Consider the following 20,202-nt stretch of genomic DNA (forward strand, 5'->3'; position numbering starts at 1 on the left):
TTGCATATTTTTGTACATGTGTGTAATGTATCGATAATTTGTATAATTAGCTTTCTATGTAGATTGCCATAGTGCCAGACTTTCTAGGAGAAAGCACTTCAATTTAATAATAACAGAATGCTGTTACTAATAAAATTTGTAGTAACCGCTGAAAACTGGTATTATAGCAAATAGACTTACTTTTGTCTGATATAATTTATTACCTCACTGATCAAATTTTTGTGCAACACATGCTTTTTTATGTATATTTTATATTTTGCCACATTGAAAAGTAATCTTGATTTTTACGTTATTTTAAAATTAATTAAATGTTTGACGATTCTTTCTAGTAATTGAAATATCATCATCTATAAAAAGTTTATGAAAAGTATACAGTATCTTTGTTTTAAAAATCACTGACTCTGCCACTGGTCTGCCAATCTCCCCATTTAGTAGGCTCCTCAGTATTTGTTACGAGTTCTCCAGTCCGTGGATCAGTTTCCACTAGCACTAAGTCTACAAACCGTTCTCGCGGTCTTACTTCTATTAGAAAAAAATTAATACAAAGTTTTCATCAACTTTTCATAGAAGACAGAAGTTGACACGGTCAACTTTCTGTTACATAAGCTCATGTTACATTATCATAAAAAAAGTTCGCTTGATACCAGCATCTTTACGAATTGTGTTTGTTATCAATTACATACTTGGTATCGGTTGCAATTTAAGTTTCTCATGGAACTGTTTCATTCGCTGTGACTCTTGCACATTTTCCAAGGATTCGCCTGAAGCTTCCTTCATTTTTAATAATAAAGCACCTAAACAAATTATCTATTTAATTTTAGTGTATTTCAGTTCAAAGGGAAAGTAGATGAAAAATCTATATTTAGATATAATGGGCTAATCTATATTTCCAGAAATATAGATTAGTCTATCTCAAGTTTGTAAAGGTAAAATACTCTAAAATATCGAACGACTTGTACTTGTGACAAATTGCCTGCAACTTCTTATCTGCAGACTCGTCAAGATATGATTTATGCTAGTCATTATGTAAACTGGTAGTTTTACGGGGAACTACCAGGAACTACAAGAGCCTTGTGACAAGGTTTCCTCTAATCGTGTGGAAACATCAACGAGACCAATAATTTTGTTAATAAAACACTATCGCCTGTGTGTCAAATGCAGCATTTTCCATTAATTCTTTTTTGTGTGATAAATATCTTGGATCTTATAATTTTATTATAAAATTTCCAATTTCATTCGATAAGCGTTAACGTCAGTCATTAATTATCTAAATATTGTGACGGAAAACTTTTTATCATTATGGAAATCAGATGGTGATATAAAGACTAATGCTGCATAATTTGTCCATCTTAGCAATTGCTACGAAAACACACTTTACAATATAAATATCGTAATTTATTTATAACTTTTATTCTACAAAACAGATCCAACGTTTTTATGATAAAGATACATCAATCTAGCGTCGTATCAAAATAAATTACTTCTTTTAAATATCTCATTTCTCTAACGTAGGTAATTTTTAATTATCATGAAAAAACTTTTTCTAGCGTTTCAGAAGTCCGTCACACGGCCTTTCCTCTCCCAGTCGCCATAACGAGTTGGTTCTGGTCCACGAGGACCACCAATTTCGCCTGTATCCGGATTTGTGTTGTCAGGGAACGCTTTCAAAGGTTCCTTCTCCTGATAAGGATGCTGGCCTTCCTTCAACTCCTCTAATTTCTCTGTTACGTTGGAAGTTCATCTTCAGCTTTGAAATCTTTCAATCTTTGGATTACCACACTAGCTACTGCGTGTAACGACATACCTATAGGAGCGCGTTCACGCAATTTTTTCCTAAATTCACGTAATCTTGGGCTCTCATCGGTGTCTGTGCTCTTGGATGCGAATAAACGTGTGAATCCTTAAAAAAAATGGTAAAAAACGTTACAAATGTATATTTTATTTAAAATTTCCATAAACATATAAGATGCTGATATTGTTTATTTGTAAATTTATACCTTTCAAGTAAAATGGTGACAATTCACGCGAGCTTTTCAAAATTGACGTACAGTTGATTCCTGCCATTCTTCAAATTGGTTTGAAAAATCAAGCCCAATTCAGTCAATATATATACTTTTTTTCTCAGTTTCTCCAATTTTCCAATTCCTTGAAATTATACAAAAGATTAAATATATGTAATTTTTGTAAAAAATGATGAGCTTTAAATCGTTTTTGTCGCGTTAAAAATACATTGACACATGACATATGACAGTTATTAGAACCAAGTAATTTAAACATAAATTGTACTTTACATTAGAAAACTAACATCTTAATTAATTTTAAGTAGGATTCCATACATACTAAACTTTTAAATTATTATTAATTGCAAATGTTGTCATTTATTACGTTTAATTGACAAATACCTTATTATTTATATTTACTAGATGTGTCGTCAAGAAACAATTTGCAAATCAACTACTTCTTAAGCAAATATTCGTACTAAAGTAAACTGCTGATAAAACGACAATTCGCACGAAAGCAATTTTTTATAGGTTAAATATCTTAAAAAACAACACATTTCCAAGCATCTCAAAGTCAAGTTCAGATTATTCGATATATATAAATGCAATAAAAATTATGAAAAGAGGTTATGTTCTTCTTCGAAAAATCTTTATAATCTTCGAGTTACCTCATATGATGGCGCTTTAACTGTCCTTCACTTAGGGACCCTAGAAGTAAAAGAAATAAAAATTGAGGGACGCGATTAGGCGTTTTCTGGCCGTTGTGCGTCCTGCAATCTTAATATTGTGCTTCAAAGTTAGGTTTAGCATGTGTTATGTGACTATAAAGTAAACAAATTGAATTCAGATTAAATACTGATAAAACATAACACAGAAAGATGGATTTACAATACAAGTGTGTATTTTATTTTTTTAATATCTATAAAGATCTTATATTACTTTGTGATAAACTAATTAAAAAATTTTGTTTTCTTGCCAAAATAAGTTTAAAAAAATATTTACAAGTGGAAGATTGAACATGACAAAAATTTATTTTTTATAATTTTAAAGATAATGTTTATTTAAATATATTTACAGAACAATTCATCCTGTAAAATATTTACAGGATCATCTTGTAAGTACCTTATACTTTTCAATCAAACATATATATTTTATCAAAAAATATTTTATAAAAAAAAATCTGACATTTGCAGGAACAAGGTGTTCGACCAGACAACAGAAAATTCTTATCATTTCGGCCAGTAAGCATAAATGTGTCATCAATTGTTCAGGCAGACAGTTCAGCAATATTCAAGTTGGGTGACACAACTGCAGTTTGTGGCATTAAAGCTGTAAATACATTTTATAATATTTTATGATATGTTTAAATATATTTTTATATATTTTAAAATTGTCATATGTGTTATATTACACCAATTTAATGATATCTTTTGTTTTTATCCTTTTTATAATTTATAAGGTATTTAGTTATATATTTTTTATTATGAATTGTATAAGTAAATAATCATTTTTATTTGTTATTAAAGTAGTGATTAGTTGAAATTATGTTTTCAGGAACTAGCTGTACCAAAAAGTGATACTCCAGATCATGGTTACATAGTACCAAATGTGGAATTGTCTCCTCTGTGTTCCTCCAAGTTTCGTCCAGGCCCACCGAGCGAACAGGCACAGGTTCTTTCTAAATTGATAGATATCATATTGAGCAATTCAACAGCGCTTGATTTGAAAGATCTGTGTATCTGTAAAGGAAACTTAGTATGGGTCTTATATTGCGATATTGTGTGTTTAAATTACAATGGTTCAGTCATAGATGCTTGCACCGGAGCAGTAATTGCTGCTCTCAAAACATGTGAGTTTTGTGTGTGCACGCTATTGTCTAAAAATGTGTAAGAATATAACTTCTTTTCTGTATCACTGTATTGTAAGAAACAATTTATTTTGCAGTGAAACTACCTGAAGTGAATTATAACAAGGAAACAAAAGTCACTGTTGTATGTGCAGAAAATAAAATACAGCTGACTGTGAAAACGCTACCAGTATCTACGTCGTTTGCTTTATTTGAGAAGTCAGTTTCAATTTATTGCTGATAAATATCTGTAGTTAATTTGTCATTCTAGATGTCTTTTTTTTTATTTGTACAGTCAATTGTTGATAGCTGATCCTACAGATGAGGAGGAAGATTTATCATCAGGAAGATTCTCTATCGTGATGGATGATGAGGAAGAAATTTGTTATATACATAAACCTGGTATGTACTTTTTAAATTGTATTATTGTTTCATTATCACGTGTATAATTATGTAAATTATGTAAATTTAATGCAGGTGGAATCCCAATCTCTACCAATTTACTTTTTAAGGCATTAGAAATGGCAAAAACGAGAGCAAAGTTAATTAGATCATTAATCGATGCTGCTATATCAACACTGAAAGTAAATATGGAAACAGATGATTAGAGTATTTTTTTTAAATAAAACTGTTTTATCATTCTTATTTTTTCTTTAATTCATATAGATATGAAATAATTATTGCATAAAATGTCTTTTTAATCAATTTTATTCCAAATTTAGAACAAACCTATCATGTTAAATATAAATCATATTTTGATAAAAAAGTAAAATAAAATTTTAGAAAAATATAAAAAGATACAATTAAAAAGAATGAATTTAATGTTTACAAAAAAGAGATAGCATATTGTGAGAGAGAATATTTTTATTATTTTTTCACACCTTAATAGCACATTATTAAATGTTCACACAAATACACCATTTATAAAAAATAACTTTACACATATTTAATTTAATAAATAGTATTTAATAAATTATGCTTAATGTGATATAAGATTATAGTAATATCTTATTTAATAACTTAATATAAACATGCTTTTTTCATGATTCTCAAAAATTCCTCTTGTGATATCTCTCCATCGCCATCTTTATCTGCCTCATCAATCATTTCTTGTATTTCCTCATCTGTCAGATCCTCTCCCAATTCTTGAGCAACTCTCTTCAAATTTTTAAAAGATATCTTTCCTGTATCATCATCATCGAAAAGACGGAAAGCTCTTAATACATCTTCTTTCATATCTTTCTCTGACATTTTCACTGTCATTATATTCAAGAAATCTTCGTAAGAAAATTTGCCAGTGTTCTCTGGATCAACATCTGCTGTGAGTCTCTTCAATTCCTCTTTTGTTGGTTCAATTCCTAGCGCCCTAATGGCAACTTTAAGCTCCTTAGTGGCAATTTTTCCAGTGCTATCCGGATCAAACAAATCAAAAGCTTCTTTTATATCTGCTTCCTTCTCATCTGTTAGTTCAATTTTTTTCGTATTCCTCTTACGGATAGCACCACTGCCTTGCTTTTTAGATGTGGATGCCTGAAAAAAAAAATTTAATTGTTACAAAAATTATCCTTAAACAAATAATACATAATAATTTCTTAAATACACAAAAACATATTGCTCATATAAATATAATAGTTTTAATCTCTTTAAAAAGATAAAAAATAATTTTAATAAATTGAAAATAAAACACTGAAATTAAAAAAGAATTTGACAGAAATGTGAAATGACAGAATCTGACGAAATCAGAAACAAACTAATTACCATTTTCGATCCGCAATTTATCTTACACTAACTTTACGAAGCAACAATTGTGTGTTTCTAATTATCGATGCCAGATCGTTTAATTATTCTCACTAACATGCATTCATGGATATTATATTCATGGAACGAAAAGGTTCAGTTTGATCGATGCCGGTCGCGCGCAAACAATTCATAAACGCTTCACAGAGAATACACGTGTATGTATAGAGCACACACGACACGAAAATATACTGTTGATCGCTAAATTAGGTTAAATCAGAATAGATAAAATTCTCAACTCTCGTATGATGTATTTCGCCGTACAAATTTCAAACATTCAAAGAAAAAGAAACAATCAATATAAACAAACTCATTTAGGTTTTACTTGGCATTGTTTGTGTTTTTATTGTTTTTTTTTCCTTTTTTGAGCAAATTAATATTATGCATTATATATTTATTTTACCATATTTTATTTTTGTTTCTTTCATTCAATATGAGTAATATGACTTGTGTTACTTTAGCTAATCTTATACTTTTTAAAAATTGGTTAGTTAGACAAATTTTTGGTTAAAATTACTGGCTGGCACAGTCACCGCAGTACAACTAAAATGAAAAGCTATAACCCAAAACAAACATTTCCTCAGTCGATTCAGTTATCATCGGTTGTTAAATAGTTTTTCGTCATTTTTTTCTACTCTTCCTTCACTTCTTCTCTGACCTCTTCTATTTTTTCTATATTTCCTTCATCCTGTTCTTTGTCATTTTTTTCCTTTTTTATTTCTTCATCTATCTGCTGTCTTCCTCCTCTTTTTTCATCAATGCATCTTCCATATTTTCTCTCTTTTGCTCCTCATTCTTACTTTCATTCTCACTTCTGTTCTTCTTTCCCTCATCTTCCGTATTTTCTCTCTTTTGCTCTTCATTCTCACTTCTATTCTTCTTTTCCTCACTTTCCGTATTTTCTCTCTTTTGCTCCTCATTCTCGCTTCTATTCTCCTTTTCCTCGCCTTCTGTATTTTCTCTCTTTTGCTCCTCATTCTCGCTTCTATTCTGCTTTTCCTCGCCTTCCGTATTTTCTCTCTTTTGCTCCTCATTCTCATTTTTATTCTCTTTTTCAGCTGTTTTGCTCTTTTCTTCCGTTTGAAATTTATTTTTATTTTCCCTTTTTTCTTGCCTCTCTTTTTTCAGCTCTATTTGCTTCCAATCCTGTATTTTGCTATTCACTTCATTGTCAACATCCATCTCCGTCTCCATTTTCATCTTCCTCTTTCTGCAATACTCTTCCAGAGAATACTTACGGGTGCTTGCGACCTCAACAAGGATCTCTGCTATCCAACAGGCCACTACATCGGCCAAGAGGCGCAATTGCTGTGTTGCTCGATCGTCATTTCGGGTATCCGCATACGCTTCGTAAGATATCAAGCGTCTCATTATCACATCTGCGATCTCGCGAATATCCTTCCTCGGTGTGAAGCACTGATATTCCAAAATACTCTTGACAAAGCGTTTCGCTATCAGATATTGGCACATTGCCGCGTCTCTGTCCATTGTCGTGTCTTCTATATCTTCCGAAATTTTTCGCATCCATTTTTCTGTACGCGGCAATCGCGTTTTTATCTTCGTTCTGCGTTTTTTTCGACGAACTTGCGCGGCTTCCCTACAAGAAATTTTGTCGCCAAATTTTTATGGAATTACGAGCTGAATCAAGATCGAGACATATAGTATTGCGTAAAATTAGATTTGATACATTACTCTGGAGTTAAGCAGGACTCAGCTTCGATGATCCTTATAAGATTATCCACGAATGTCGGTGGTAATATCGATGCTCTTTCACGCAATGTGATTAACGCACGTTGCTTTGTTGGTCGCGCTAAATCTTTGATCCGTTGATTCGTTGATACAGATTCTACAGTGGATCGCGGTACACCGTGCTGTAAAATTAGTAAATTGATAATATAATTTACAATACAGAAAAAAATATTATAACAATCATATAGCATATTTTGTCTACTATACATATTGTGTTATATTCACTTTCATGATTTTTGACACTAAAGCCTTCGAACGAAGCTTTTGTATTCTTTCTCTTTTTGATTTTGGATAATCTTCTAACAAATCATCTTGTTCACCTTTAGCAATTTCCATTTCTACATCAGCTTGCTTTACACCTAAAGACATATTGTTTTTTGCAGCCATGATTGTGTTCCTATAAACTGTAATATATATTTCTCCATTAATTTAAATTTACAGAAATTTACCTATTAGTTTATAATCGCGAAGTCGTTATACTTACTTAGTTATTTGTTTCTTTAGGATTTCTAAGAATTACATTTCACATCCATTTTATACTTGACGAATATTGAAATTTGAAAATATCATTTTGTATGGATGAATAACTTATGTGTGAAAATGATACATGCTTTTCGTGATTTGTTCCATGTCGGTTTATTGAATCATCTTCATAAGAATTTTGACTGAAAGCTGAAAGCATCAGGCGCTATGTACATTCATCGATAGGTGATTAACTTCTGTCAGCTTCGAAAAATATTTTTATAAGATGATCGCAACTTTTTGTTATTCATATAGATTTTACTTTAATTTGAAATTGCTTAAATACCCAAATATTATTTCTAAAGTGTAAGAATATTGTTTCTACGGTGTAAAAACAATTTAATTAAACGATGTTTCGCAAAAATAAATTAACTTAGAATTAAATTAGAATTATAATTCTATAATTAACTCATAATAACTTAACAAATAATAAATTATACCTGACGAGACAACATAAAATCCTGCATTGTAAATCTAGTTCGCGTAAAATTACCACTTATTGCATAAGTAAATTTTTTGTAACATAGTGCAATTAATCAAACATTTATAAAAATTTCAAGGTTAAATTGATTATGCAAAAGTGCCATCTTGCTAATTCAATGACAAAATTTTCGGCCTGTTATCGACAAGCAATAATCACAAAAATTGTTTTATCAACTATCGATGTAGAGTAACTTCATCTTCTGATTAATCCAATCCGCCTAAAGATATCGTTACCGTCGCCATGGACTTTGCTCGCAAAGCAGCCCGTCCGTTTATTAATCGATCATTCCGGGGAGTCGCTGTGTGTCGTACGTGTTTGTCGCGGGCTCCGGACGGCCTCGAGAGGCAATCCGAAAGGCAGTGCGAGAATAATAGATACACACACGTAAAGAGATGTAGTTGTTAAGCGAGCGAGGCGCGTAACGGCCGGTGAGCGTGTGTGTTCTCCGTTCCCACGGTTGACAGTGCAAGGAACAATCGAGATGTGATCGCTCGCGCAGCTCGACATTAACGGTGCTCGCCGCGAGGCTTGATCTTAACGCGAGGAAAAAACCGTTTCTCCGGAAGAGGATCGCCACCCGATCACCGATCGCACCGAGACACACCAGAGCTATGACGAGATAACAAATGCAGAATGAGATACAGTAGCAGCAGCGGCAATCTATTCAGTTATGCGGTCCTCACATTCACCCTTACTCGTCTCAAGGGTGAGTTCATTACATGGTATCACGATGTACGCATCGCATTGCATATACAAAGAACGTCTCGTGCCGTTCTATTTTGCCTTTTATTTATAATGTCATCGATTGCCGCGGGCGCGCATTGTGTTCGCATGCTTCGCTCGAAGTCGGACGCTTAAGGGCTATCAGAAAAATGGGACAAGCTCTATATGCCATGCATAAAAGTGCATACGCGCGCGCAAGCCTCACGTGTGACTCGCAAAGTGCGTATGTGTCTGCGTGTCTGCAATCTCGCGTTTTCAAATGTTACAATTGTATCATCTGCTCCGAGAAACAAGTCGAATAAAATTCAGATAAAATTTTACATTAAAACTGACATTTGATAAAATCAAGTTGCAACTCTAATTAAATCTTCTTTAATTATTTTAACTAATTTCGCAGTTATCAAATTTTGCAAAAAAATGTTTAAACGTTAATGATTTAAGTAGAAAAAACATATAATTGTCTATTATAAATAACTTATTATTAGTTTCTTCTTTCCACAGTTATACTTATTTCTTTCTTGTCTTAGATATGTTAATATTTACAGTAAATGCAGAAGGTGGAGTTGCCTGTAAAGATCAACACGGACGCTTTTATGAAAGCGGCTTCCATTACATCCCTGGACCTGAACCATGTACCTTTTGTGTTTGTGATAACGGCAATCCGAAGTGGTGTAAAGCATTTATTTGCAAATTTCTCGAGGTGCATAGCATTGACAATTTAATAATTAAGTAAACTTAATTGTGTTTTAAGTATCATAATTAGCATTTAGCTATTTGCAGCTCAAAATTATGATAATCAGCATAATTTATAGCTTGAAGAGTTATATAAAGTTTATTTTCTGTGTCAGGAAAATTGCAAATCTTTTCGTCGAGGTGACACCTGCTGTGAGTTTATTTGTCTGGATGATATCAATCTCTCATCAATGTCCAATGATAAGGCTGACGGAACGGGAACTAACGCAATAGATGGAAATGCAGATTATGACATAGGTTTACGATCGGTTGTCAGTTTTGTGACAGCAATATTTTCCCTCAGTATGTTATTTTTTTTGATACATCGTCTGCGCCAACGTAAAATACAAGGTAATGCTTTCGTTATGTAGAAATATTTTGAGTCTCTTGATTAGAAATTTCGATTAGTTCTTTACCGTTTAACAATTGCTATTAGAATAAACGTTACTGCATTCATATTTTTAGATATATTATATACAAATGTAATAATGTGGTGTAGTAGTTTGTGTGGCAGGTCGCGAAAACAGGCAATGCGGAGAGGACCAAAGAAACTTAAGTAATATGGGATATTTGGAGAGAAGCGGGTTGCCTCACGGGGTGCCCATGGATGACATACCTTGCGGGACAGGCTACTCACTGTGGAAACCACCCGGTAGCAATTACTTTCCGCGCGGTGAGGCGCCGCCGCCCTACGAGGAAGCGGTCGCCGCTGCGAGAGCGGAGCAGGCGTTGCTGTCGATAAATCCGCACACGTTATTGCCAATGAATTTCTCCGACAATTACATGCCAAATGTCAACAATCACGCGAGCGTAGCAGTGGTCGCGGACGCACAAAATGAATTGACCGCGAACACGCAAGCATCATCCAACGACAGTCACATCAGCACGCCCTTGATATCCTCGTCGAGCAGACCGCTCTCCAGTCCCGGCGCGTACGCCAGCAGTTATCGTCCGGTGAGCCAGAGCAGTGCGACATCCACCATCGGTTTGAACACGAGCACCTCTAGCACAAGTTTCACAATGGGAACAAACACATACGAGAATCTGCCTATCTCGTCGGTCGGCGTGACGAGTTTCAACGAGGGTCAACACTCCGGGCTGACCAGCAGCAACGCACAGCCGCTGCTACCGATATCGCATTCCACTATACCGAAGAGTTATCGCCAGCATACAACAACTTTCCCGCGCCAGAACGGCGGCGGCGCGTTCACGATATCGGCGACCCTGTCAAATTCGGACGTGTCCGCCCATCGCACGATCCCGCGAACGCTGACCACACGCGTCATCAGCAGAGCGAAGGATGTTTTGACAGACTGTTCGGCGAAGGATTACCTTCGCTTGTCACCGAGCAGCATCGCGGCGCCGCAGGGCTTGTCGCATCCCATGCAGCTGTCCCCGAGCAGTTACAAGAGCACCAAAGAGTCGGACGCATTTTATGCGGACGCCTCTATAGCGTCGGCATCCGGTCTGTCGCAAGCATACACAACCGATACAACGGACGTATCTGAGAAGACTCGCGAATTTAAAGTAACAAAAATTACAATTTGTTGTGATATAAATTACTAAGGTACATGAGTTGAATACAATCTCTTCTCTCTCTTTATTTTGTGTTTACAGCCTTCGCTGAACATAGCCAACGAGATCAATGCGAGCGGCAGCTTCGACTCGGTGACGTGCACTTGTAGCATGCAGGCGTTACCAACTCTGCACGACGACACGGACGATTATCGGAGCGAGTGCGAAAACTGCAAAAGCGCGACGGGTTCACGTTATTATCTGGATAACGAGGACGAGCTGGTCACGTCTCTCCACGAGACCATGACGTTACACAGGAGACCGGATGAAGCAGGATCAAGTGCCACACCACAGTATTATAGAACTTCACTTACACTGCCGACGAGTACACGCCAACGTACAAGGTATTTTTTCTCTCTGAATTAAAACTAAAAATTAGAAAATATCTCGATTAACGTTTATTGCGTATAAAACTACGGATTGTTGCAAATTTTTCAAGTGTTTTTACCCTTCTAGAATCACCGGGGCTCGTGAAAATTGGTTCAACACTATGCCAGAAAGTTCTAGCGGATCTTCCGACGAAAACTAAGTATTACAAAAAAATAGAGGAAAATGTTTAAGCGCGCAAATAAGATTATTACACACATCACACGCACACATACAATATCTACATGTTACGTAAATATAAAAAAACTATCTATACAGAGTGTCCCAGAATTATCGCGCTTCTCCTCTCGGATAAAATCGTTGGTTGTACGTCAATGCATCAATAATTTCTGCGTCGTATTATAAGATACACAATGAAGATGTTCAATTTATTACGATGTAAGGAAAACTCTTCTAAAGTTTCGCAAATCTTTTCATTCATTCGGTGTGATGGCAGCTTAAGTCTTCCAAAATTCTCTACTCTTTGTGTGTAATATTTGAGAGAAACTGCCAGTTTTTGGGACATCCTTTATAGCGATCGCCATAATTATCATAATCGTCACCATTGTCCTCGTCGTCATTAGCCTAGTTTACATCGATCGTGTATCAAGTATTATATTCGTACTAAATAGCTAATCCGGCAAACGATATATAGTACGAATATGATACGGATTTAGCATGATAAACGTACGATGCAAAGTGGGCCATTATCACCATCATTAGTAGCGGAAGTCTAAGAGAATTCATCGTGGACCTTCCCGTTTCTACATCTAAGGCGCGGCAGTGGGAAATTTCACGGTGAAATCTCACAAGCTTCCTCATCACATAATCAGTATTAACAATTATCAAGTACCATAATCGTCATCGTCATTATCGTCGTCAGCATTCTCACATCACACCGCTGTGTTACCATGTGACAGTATTTTGTCAAATTCAGTTTACCTGCCAAACGAGAGAACAAATTCTGTTACATCCAAAGAATTATACAAAATTTAAAGATAGATCTTTATTGTAAAAAAAAAAAAAAAAAAAATAGAATAAACTCATATCTGTATATGTATATGATATTAGGATAGTCATGAAAAATGTAACAAGTCATGAAAAACTCTTTCTTTCATGAAATGTCTACAAACACCAGAGATTCGTTTTTAATATATAAAAATTACAAATTATATTAATATATTTGTTAATATATACATATATATATAAGTTGCCTAAGGCACCAAAATATTGAGGACCCGCCAGCAGTCGTGGGTGAATTTTTGTGAGTATGAATAGGTCCGGTACTCCCCGGGATAATTGGAGAATGTTGATATTATCGCCGACCACTTTCGATTACGCGATATAAATATCTGAATGTTTATTCTATGACGCACATTATCGACTTTACCAAATTTACTATCATTCCGATATTTTCTTATATACATTTACGCATCTCTACGCCGTACGGCAATATTATGTATTTATCTATAAAACTGCGTTTCCACGACATTAACATGCGTTATTTGAATTATTTTAGCTGACATACTTTTAGCAGTAGCATAAGTGAATAGTTTTAATTTCTTTTTCTCTTCAATTTGTATAAAAATTTATTGAAGATCGATTTTAGTTGAAAAATTAAACTGGATATTTGTATCGAAAATTGTAAAGATTGTAACGAGCGAGAGATTGGCCTTTTATCAAATCGTGATTTTGAAATTTCGATAGGAAAAAAATTGAATTTGTGTTTGTCAACGAATCAAAAATTCTGTGACTCTTATGCTCTGCTACCATGTAGATATGTGATATGATAAAAAAAAAAGAATAAAATTTGGCTGCACTCATAACACCATATTCTGGTCGGAAAGTAACGATGAGTGAAAGTGTCGAGCTATTAAACGAATGAACAAAAGTGAAATCGAAGAGGTATTTTAATTGTAAATTGTCTATAATTCAAGTAGAGAATGGAGGATACGTATATAAGTACAAGTGCGAATACAAGTTGTGTTTTATTTACGACATTTTTAAGACCGAAAAGTGCGAAAGTCTTCATTTCGTTATTAAAACATTTATGTCTAACGACGAGATTCACAATATTGACCGAATCATAGTTCATTGTAATTGTAATGTGGAACTTCTTTGGGCTTCTCGAGACCTCTTGTAATTTCTTCTTATTCATGAAATACTGTGAAATACCAATAATTAGCAAATAAATCTTTTCTTCTGATTGCCAATGTACTGGATGAACCTGTGTATTTCTTACACTTGTGTTTCTCATTCCGATATATTATTATGACATTGTCTCAAGTATTTCGAATTGTTCATAGTATACTTTACTCGGTGTTTATTAAGAAAATATGAAAAATTAATATATAAATAATAAGAAACAAGCTGCATTTTATTCCTTTATGAATGTTTTAATTATTTAAGATATTGTTTTCTATATTAGAAACTGTATTAAGTAAATTTTTGCAATTAATTTTTTATCTCAATTATATGTTATGCATATCAAAATATTTCAAATTTTATTCTTACGTTTTTAAATTACTGTAAGTAATAAAAATCTGAAGCTATTTAAAAAGTTAAATATTTTTTAATGCAAAATTGTAATACATAGATTTATTTTTTAAAAATTAATTAAAATAAAACTATAAGTTCTGTGTACAAGCAATATAAAAGTATTAGTGTGCAAAAAAGTTGTTATAAATTTATATAAACAATTTAAAAATTAAATGCATTTTTAAAACGTGCCGGCCGTTAGTTGTGACGTCAGAATGCAATAGAATCTGTGCAAAATTCATGGTATAGTTCATGGCAAACCTCTAGTGTACGTAACGTGAACTATTAGATTTTCAGTACTGGCAATATTGAAACGCAGCCGTAAAGAGAAATAATATATATTTAGACATTGGAAAGAGAGAGAGAGAAAAGGAACATTGAAAGAAAATACTAATTTAAAGGGTTGCAAACCTGATTGCAATGTTATTAGCTATTTGAATTCTAGCTATTCTAACAGTTAATAGAAACTAAGGAGGCTGCGATTATATGCATAGTGACTGTAGTCGCGTTTGTTGCGCTCGTAAAAATTTCTAATTGACTTCTAGACAGTTAATTATTATTTGACAATAAGATAACTCGAAGAAGTATAGAATAAGGTAATTTTCACCGTCATTACAGCAATTTTTTTATTCTTATTTAAAGTTTTTGTCATGATTTTTTAACCGCTATTTATAAATCTATTTCTACGATTGCAATCTGTTGTTCATCAGATGTCCCAGCTACTTGATTTGATATCGCGTGACCGTGGAGGTAAACTAGCTCTTTGTTGGCACGCTGCAACAATAAATGAAAAATTATTTAAAAATTTCTACGGCTCTGCCCATGTACAAAAGATAAACATCACAGAAATATGGTAATATTATTTTATTTTATAAGTATTTTACAATATCTAATTTTTTATCAAATAATTTATCAGCGACGAGATATTGAAGGAAATAAAAAACAAACCTCCAACATTGAACTTGCGAATGGTGTCGCAGTTGATGTACGGTGTAATAAAAATTTACAAATATCAAATTATGAAATATGAGAGTAAGTCTGGTTTAATATTTATTTTATTCTATTTCCGTTAAACAATTTGTAATTCGAGATGGAACATAAAATTATAATTAAATTTAAATTATTTAAATTTAATTTATAATTATAATTTCATATAATTTAAAATAGAAAACTCTTCTCTTAAATTTAAATTATAATTATTATAATTCCATATCTCAAATTCTGTGACAAGTTATAGATAATTTAAATCAATTTCGAGTCAATCTTTCTCTAGTGAGTGAATCGAAGCATCGATAGTTTTCAAATTATAAGCAATTAAAAAAAAAGGATTTTTGCAAACTAAATTGCAAGAAGACAAATAGATAACAAAAACACACGCTTCAGTTAATTTTAAATAAACTTTAATAGAATCTCAATTTGAAGCTTACAAAGATATGTGATATTTAAAAATGGAAAGTTACAATAAGCAATAAATTTTTCAACATTTTTACTGATTTTTACTTTAGTCTATCATTTGTAATTTCATTATTTTTTAGAAGATATTTTTGAACTTCGGAAAATACTCTACCCAAGAAAAGAAACCGATGCGGTTCCAATTCCCGACATAATAGACGTGCATTTACCAGATGAAAGCTATCTTATTGCCGAACTGGGTAATAAAAAAGACTTGCACCTTCTTCCAGAGGAAGATTTTAAGTTGAGAGAGAAAACGTTTGTAAGTAGACCTTATATTAAGCTAAAAAAATTAGATAACCGCATATTAAAAATTATATTACCGTCCTTGCATCTTTCCTCGTACGTTTCCTAATATCAGATCCTGAGTGTTTTTTTTTATTTACGCAGATGGAAATCATAAATTTTGGTGAATTAACTAATAAGGAGATGGAGGGATTTGATAGGGAAGAATGGATATTGTTAGTTCCCAATTCCTGTTACTTCCTTAAACCGTATCTTCCTTATACTGTAACAACTTCCTAATACCAGTATAAATCAAATATCCTTTGCATGTGCATTCTGCGCGCTTATTACTCTTGGTTTTACTTTGCTTTTATAAAAAATTAACTTATATCATATATTATAATATTAAAAATAATGTTTTAATGGTTTGATATACAGTGAAGCAATGCGGATCAGAGATTCTGACAGGAGAAACGATGGCAAAACATGGCAAGATGATACATGGCATACAGAGATAAATGACACAGAAATCGCAGAAGGTAAGAGTTTGAATGAGATATATTCAACACACACGCATACACTTTGTTGTGTCACATTTTTAAATGAAATTTAATTTGATAAACAGAAGTTCATCGAGAGAGACATATGTCACAGGAAATTGGCTCTCCCTTTCGCACAGTTTCGCTTGTGAACGCAGAGGAGAGAAGAGAAAGATTGCTTTTAACTCCACAAAAACGACCGTCGCATCATGCACGGGTGGAGACACCTAAAAAAATAAGACGTGTATGTGTTAGTTTATGATTGACTTTGCAGATTTTGAGTTAATAGATTGGAAATAGAGAGCTCAAGACTGTTGAAAAGTTCATGTTTTTTTTTATTTGGCTGACCATTACGTAATTTTTTTATATTTGCATAATCTTTAATTCTAATTTTTATTTAACTTTCTTCTCTATATATTATTTTGCAGTTATCCCTTGGAACTGCCATAGCAACAGATATTGTTCCTCTGGAGAATGTAACAGCACCTGAATTAACTATAAGTGAAGCTCCAGTTTTACCATTGCCTGCGGAAGAAATAGAAGTACCAGAGAACATGGAACTCGAAAGCTTGGAAAACGAAGAAGACGACCACAGAATCAGAAGACGAAGATCAAAGAAGTTTATCATCGATAAAAGAATGATTTTGAAAAGCGATGTACTTAGAAAGTGGCAACAGAATACAAAGATTTATTGTGTGGTAGATATTTTTAAATTATTTAAGAAAACTTGAAAGTGCTGAAATCTAAGAAACTACCATTTAAAATATTTCTGCAGATCCAAGCGACATTTCTTAATGAATTTTATAAGGACTTTCGATTTTTTTGTAGGATATACGCTATATGATACAGAAGCCAAATCAGATCAGATCAAATGTGAAGGATCTATTCGAACAACCTGCAAGACGATGGGGTGCCAGTTTAAAACAACTTTTCGATAATCATATAACTGGACCTTTTATGAGGGAAACCGAGGATTTTACACTTGAAGCTGTACAAGGTAGATCCGTATTCAAACATTTGTTAAATATTTATGTTAACGTATAACATTGCAAATGGACTAACAGTTTTATTTTTAATTTAAGAAGGACCCGAGCAAATGATTATGACTTCTTTTATGCAAAGATCAAAAAGTGTGCTTGAGCAGTCCTCAATTGTCGCTGACAAGTCTACTCACAACACCTTAAACATTCAACCAACGACGATGAATGATATAATTCAAGAAGCTGAAGAGGCACCAATGATACCATTAGCAGAATCGATTCCGCATATAACTATTTTAGAAGACAATATCAAGTAAGAAATCTGATCTATTGATCAACAATCTCTAAATTGTTTAATTAAAAAAAAAATTTTTTTCGGAATATCTTTTAAACTTTTCAATATCTTCTCACAATGTCTTCCAAATTCTTTTAATATCTCGATATCTTTTCCACATCTAAATTTCGCAATATATCTGCTTATATTATTTCAGCATTGAACTTCATCAGCATCAAGAAAAAACGGACGCAAGTCGCGAAACTGTCCTACTGAATACAGAAACAGTGACAACAGAAACACAATGTCTGACAACAGAAGACCGCATTTTGGAATCTTCTATCCCGTACATTTTTTCTTCTGTTTAAAAAAATAGCTTGATGTAACAACATTCTAAGTCATACCTTTTAATTTTCATAGATGAATATTTGAAAAAAGATCAACTCTTCATCGAGAGTTTGAGTTCGGAAAAGAAAAACAAATTTTCTCCGCTTATCTCATGAGCCTCGCTGAATTTCTAAAGTTTAGCATGTTGTTAGCTCGAGCCTGTCACAATTACGAGATAACTATTTAATGTATAAAAAATTATTGTTTTCTTTATTATTAGTTCACAACATGTACAATTAACATTGGACGAGATTTTGGCCATAGTGGAGAAGAAAACGCAAAAGACAGAAATCATCAAATTCGAACAGCTCATACCAACCAAGAAGTATTCAAAACAAGAAGCCGCTAATGCTTTCTACTTACTTCTGGGTAAGTGTTTCCTCGTTTGCAATGTCTTCGAAAAAATAATAATCAATTTTATTGACATAAATTTCATAAATGGATTACTTGCACTACAGTGGCCCATGCGCAAGGAAAGATTGTTCTACAACAGGAGACTTGTTTTCGCCCTCTGTGGATTCGCAAATGTCTGGTATACTCTGATTCCAACTAAAGATTAAAAAATTATATTGTATTAATTAATTGTTAATACAAATATTAATATTAATTATTTATGCTTTCGGCATTGCAGCTTTGTATTAAGATTATTCTTAATAGTAGGTCTTTTTATGTTCAATGTTTAATGGAAATATGTTAAGTTTTATATCGATTTTCTTTTTCATAAATATTTATTTTAACAAGTTGCTTTTGATTAGCAAGTTAGCAATAATCTTTATATTAAAGATTTCAATATTTTTGCATAGAAAAGAGTAAAATACGCGCTATTCGCATCGTACATTGATTATTAATTAATTTAATTTAATTTAATTTAAAATATATAAATAAATGTTTAGAGATATAATTATATATATCTAGTATGTTACAAATTGTTCATATTTCTTACGGAAATTTTGATATTTAAATTAGAAAAAAAAATGAGATACTACTTTGTTCTGTGTTTTGTATATACATAAAATTATAAATATTTGTACAAGTACCTATTTATGTATTACGTTATTTATAATAGGCATTTAAAGTATTCAATTCGAATAGCTGAAAGAGAATAAACAAGATTTGAAAAGAATCTTTTTTTAAAAATATGTAAAATTGTATCTCGCGCATTTATTATTTATATTAAATGCAGTATTAACTTTCGATATTACGAATCAAAGTGTAAAATAACAAATAAACTTATTTTATTATATTGTGCAGTTTTTATCAGCCTGATTTTACTGAGTTTATTTTCGATTTGAAAATTATCTAAATCTTTATCTTAGTTTCGAAGCAGTAATTTGGATCTCTTGTTTTTTCTCATTTTTTCTCAGATTAATAAGTAACAAATATTCATTTGTTTTTTATATAATGTTTTGTACATACAATTTTATAGTGAAAGCGTTTTGCAAGATAGCTTTTTGCGACTAAAATTATTAAAAATTGGTGAATTAGTTGCAAATTTGAATCTAATAAATTTTAATTTATCTAATTTTAATTAATCTAATTTTACGCTTTTTAGAGAAGGGGCAATTAATCGATCAGCTATTCATTTATTTCAACTTTTTGCAGGATAATCTTGTGTGAAGGTACTTGTAGAATCGGAAAAAATTTTGAAATGTAAGATAAATAGCAAAAATTATTTATACAAGGATTCAATGATCTGGATTTTCAAGATGTGGTCCGATGCAGCTTCTGTGACTCGTCCTCGCTTATTAAAGATGCAAATGCAGCATGAAAGAATGTAAGTCTAAAGCTCTTATCTTTCTTATTTAGCTTTAATTGTCTTATCCTTTAAAATCAAAATTTAAAACAACGCACATGTTACTATGAGCGACATTGGTTAAAGTATCGGAAATACAAATTAAATAACAAGAGCTATTCATAATAGTTATTTAAAAATAAAAAGTATGAATATAAAAACGTGAAAAAAACGTGAAAAATGATGACGAATTCCTAAATTCGAGAAAGGCAGAAATGAAG

At 32.6% G+C, this 20,202-nt stretch overlaps 7 protein-coding genes across 12 annotated transcripts; 3 read left to right on the plus strand and 4 right to left on the minus strand.

Moving 5' to 3' along the window:
* Window positions 1-247: 247 nt before the first annotated feature.
* LOC105673626 (uncharacterized) lies at window positions 248-1,227 on the minus strand. The gene is given in 3 exon segments (XM_067359738.1): window positions 248-557; window positions 680-794; window positions 960-1,227. Coding segments are annotated over 3 exon segments (351 nt in total). The 5' UTR covers window positions 1,024-1,227; the 3' UTR covers window positions 248-385.
* Window positions 1,228-1,373: 146 nt separating this feature from the next.
* On the minus strand, window positions 1,374-2,662 carry LOC105673625 (succinate dehydrogenase assembly factor 4, mitochondrial). Its single transcript, XM_012369398.2, has 4 exons — window positions 2,403-2,662; window positions 1,998-2,145; window positions 1,805-1,900; window positions 1,374-1,721 (listed from the first exon to the last, which is right to left on the minus strand). Exons 2-4 carry the CDS (start codon window positions 2,062-2,064, stop codon window positions 1,552-1,554), a joined length of 333 nt encoding a protein of 110 aa, XP_012224821.1. The 5' UTR covers window positions 2,065-2,145; window positions 2,403-2,662; the 3' UTR covers window positions 1,374-1,551.
* A 63-nt stretch (window positions 2,663-2,725) lies between these two features.
* LOC105673624 (exosome complex component RRP43-like) lies at window positions 2,726-4,540 on the plus strand. The gene is made up of 7 exons (XM_012369397.2): window positions 2,726-2,895; window positions 3,078-3,114; window positions 3,194-3,331; window positions 3,555-3,849; window positions 3,945-4,065; window positions 4,142-4,248; window positions 4,324-4,540. Exons 1-7 carry the CDS (start codon window positions 2,879-2,881, stop codon window positions 4,452-4,454), a joined length of 846 nt encoding a protein of 281 aa, XP_012224820.1. The 5' UTR covers window positions 2,726-2,878; the 3' UTR covers window positions 4,455-4,540.
* Window positions 4,541-4,692: 152 nt separating this feature from the next.
* On the minus strand, window positions 4,693-6,205 carry LOC105673594 (uncharacterized). 2 transcript variants are annotated; one of them, XM_067359736.1, is made up of 2 exons: window positions 6,047-6,205; window positions 4,693-5,376 (listed from the first exon to the last, which is right to left on the minus strand). In XM_067359736.1, exons 1-2 carry the CDS (start codon window positions 6,047-6,049, stop codon window positions 4,867-4,869), a joined length of 513 nt encoding a protein of 170 aa, XP_067215837.1. In that variant the 5' UTR covers window positions 6,050-6,205; the 3' UTR covers window positions 4,693-4,866. The 2 variants fall into 2 exon arrangements, with proteins under 2 accessions (XP_067215837.1, XP_012224768.1); XM_012369345.2 differs by lacking the exon at window positions 6,047-6,205 and adding an exon at window positions 5,605-6,005.
* A 164-nt stretch (window positions 6,206-6,369) lies between these two features.
* On the minus strand, window positions 6,370-8,751 carry LOC105673483 (RNA-binding protein 25-like). Of its 2 annotated transcripts, none has more exons than XM_067359726.1 (5): window positions 8,632-8,751; window positions 7,877-8,064; window positions 7,618-7,796; window positions 7,336-7,514; window positions 6,370-7,240 (listed from the first exon to the last, which is right to left on the minus strand). In XM_067359726.1, the coding sequence occupies exons 3-5, from the start codon at window positions 7,777-7,779 to the stop codon at window positions 6,370-6,372; spliced, it is 1,212 nt and encodes a 403-aa protein (XP_067215827.1). In that variant the 5' UTR covers window positions 7,780-7,796; window positions 7,877-8,064; window positions 8,632-8,751. The 2 variants fall into 2 exon arrangements, with proteins under 2 accessions (XP_067215827.1, XP_012224559.2); XM_012369136.2 differs by lacking the exon at window positions 8,632-8,751 and adding an exon at window positions 8,355-8,514.
* LOC105673593 (serine-rich adhesin for platelets) lies at window positions 8,687-14,011 on the plus strand. Of its 2 annotated transcripts, none has more exons than XM_012369343.2 (6): window positions 8,687-9,104; window positions 9,667-9,821; window positions 9,970-10,204; window positions 10,353-11,380; window positions 11,471-11,772; window positions 11,885-14,011. In XM_012369343.2, the coding sequence occupies exons 1-6, from the start codon at window positions 9,032-9,034 to the stop codon at window positions 11,955-11,957; spliced, it is 1,866 nt and encodes a 621-aa protein (XP_012224766.2). In that variant the 5' UTR covers window positions 8,687-9,031; the 3' UTR covers window positions 11,958-14,011. The 2 variants fall into 2 exon arrangements, with proteins under 2 accessions (XP_012224766.2, XP_012224767.2); XM_012369344.2 differs by having other exon boundaries at window positions 10,356-11,380.
* A 687-nt stretch (window positions 14,012-14,698) lies between these two features.
* On the plus strand, window positions 14,699-19,093 carry LOC105673588 (uncharacterized). Of its 3 annotated transcripts, XM_012369335.2 has the most exons (13): window positions 14,699-14,928; window positions 15,043-15,185; window positions 15,249-15,364; window positions 15,868-16,046; window positions 16,175-16,245; window positions 16,448-16,548; window positions 16,635-16,792; window positions 16,977-17,246; window positions 17,377-17,545; window positions 17,631-17,841; window positions 18,020-18,148; window positions 18,410-18,558; window positions 18,648-19,093. In XM_012369335.2, exons 2-13 carry the CDS (start codon window positions 15,043-15,045, stop codon window positions 18,740-18,742), a joined length of 1,791 nt encoding a protein of 596 aa, XP_012224758.1. In that variant the 5' UTR covers window positions 14,699-14,928; the 3' UTR covers window positions 18,743-19,093. The 3 variants fall into 3 exon arrangements, with proteins under 3 accessions (XP_012224758.1, XP_067215811.1, XP_067215812.1); XM_067359710.1 differs by having other exon boundaries at window positions 18,410-19,093; XM_067359711.1 differs by having other exon boundaries at window positions 17,634-17,841; window positions 18,410-19,093.
* Window positions 19,094-20,202: the final 1,109 nt, after the last annotated feature.

This window comes from Linepithema humile, chromosome 7, assembly GCF_040581485.1.
Source record: "Linepithema humile isolate Giens D197 chromosome 7, Lhum_UNIL_v1.0, whole genome shotgun sequence".
NCBI lineage: Eukaryota > Metazoa > Arthropoda > Insecta > Hymenoptera > Formicidae > Linepithema > Linepithema humile.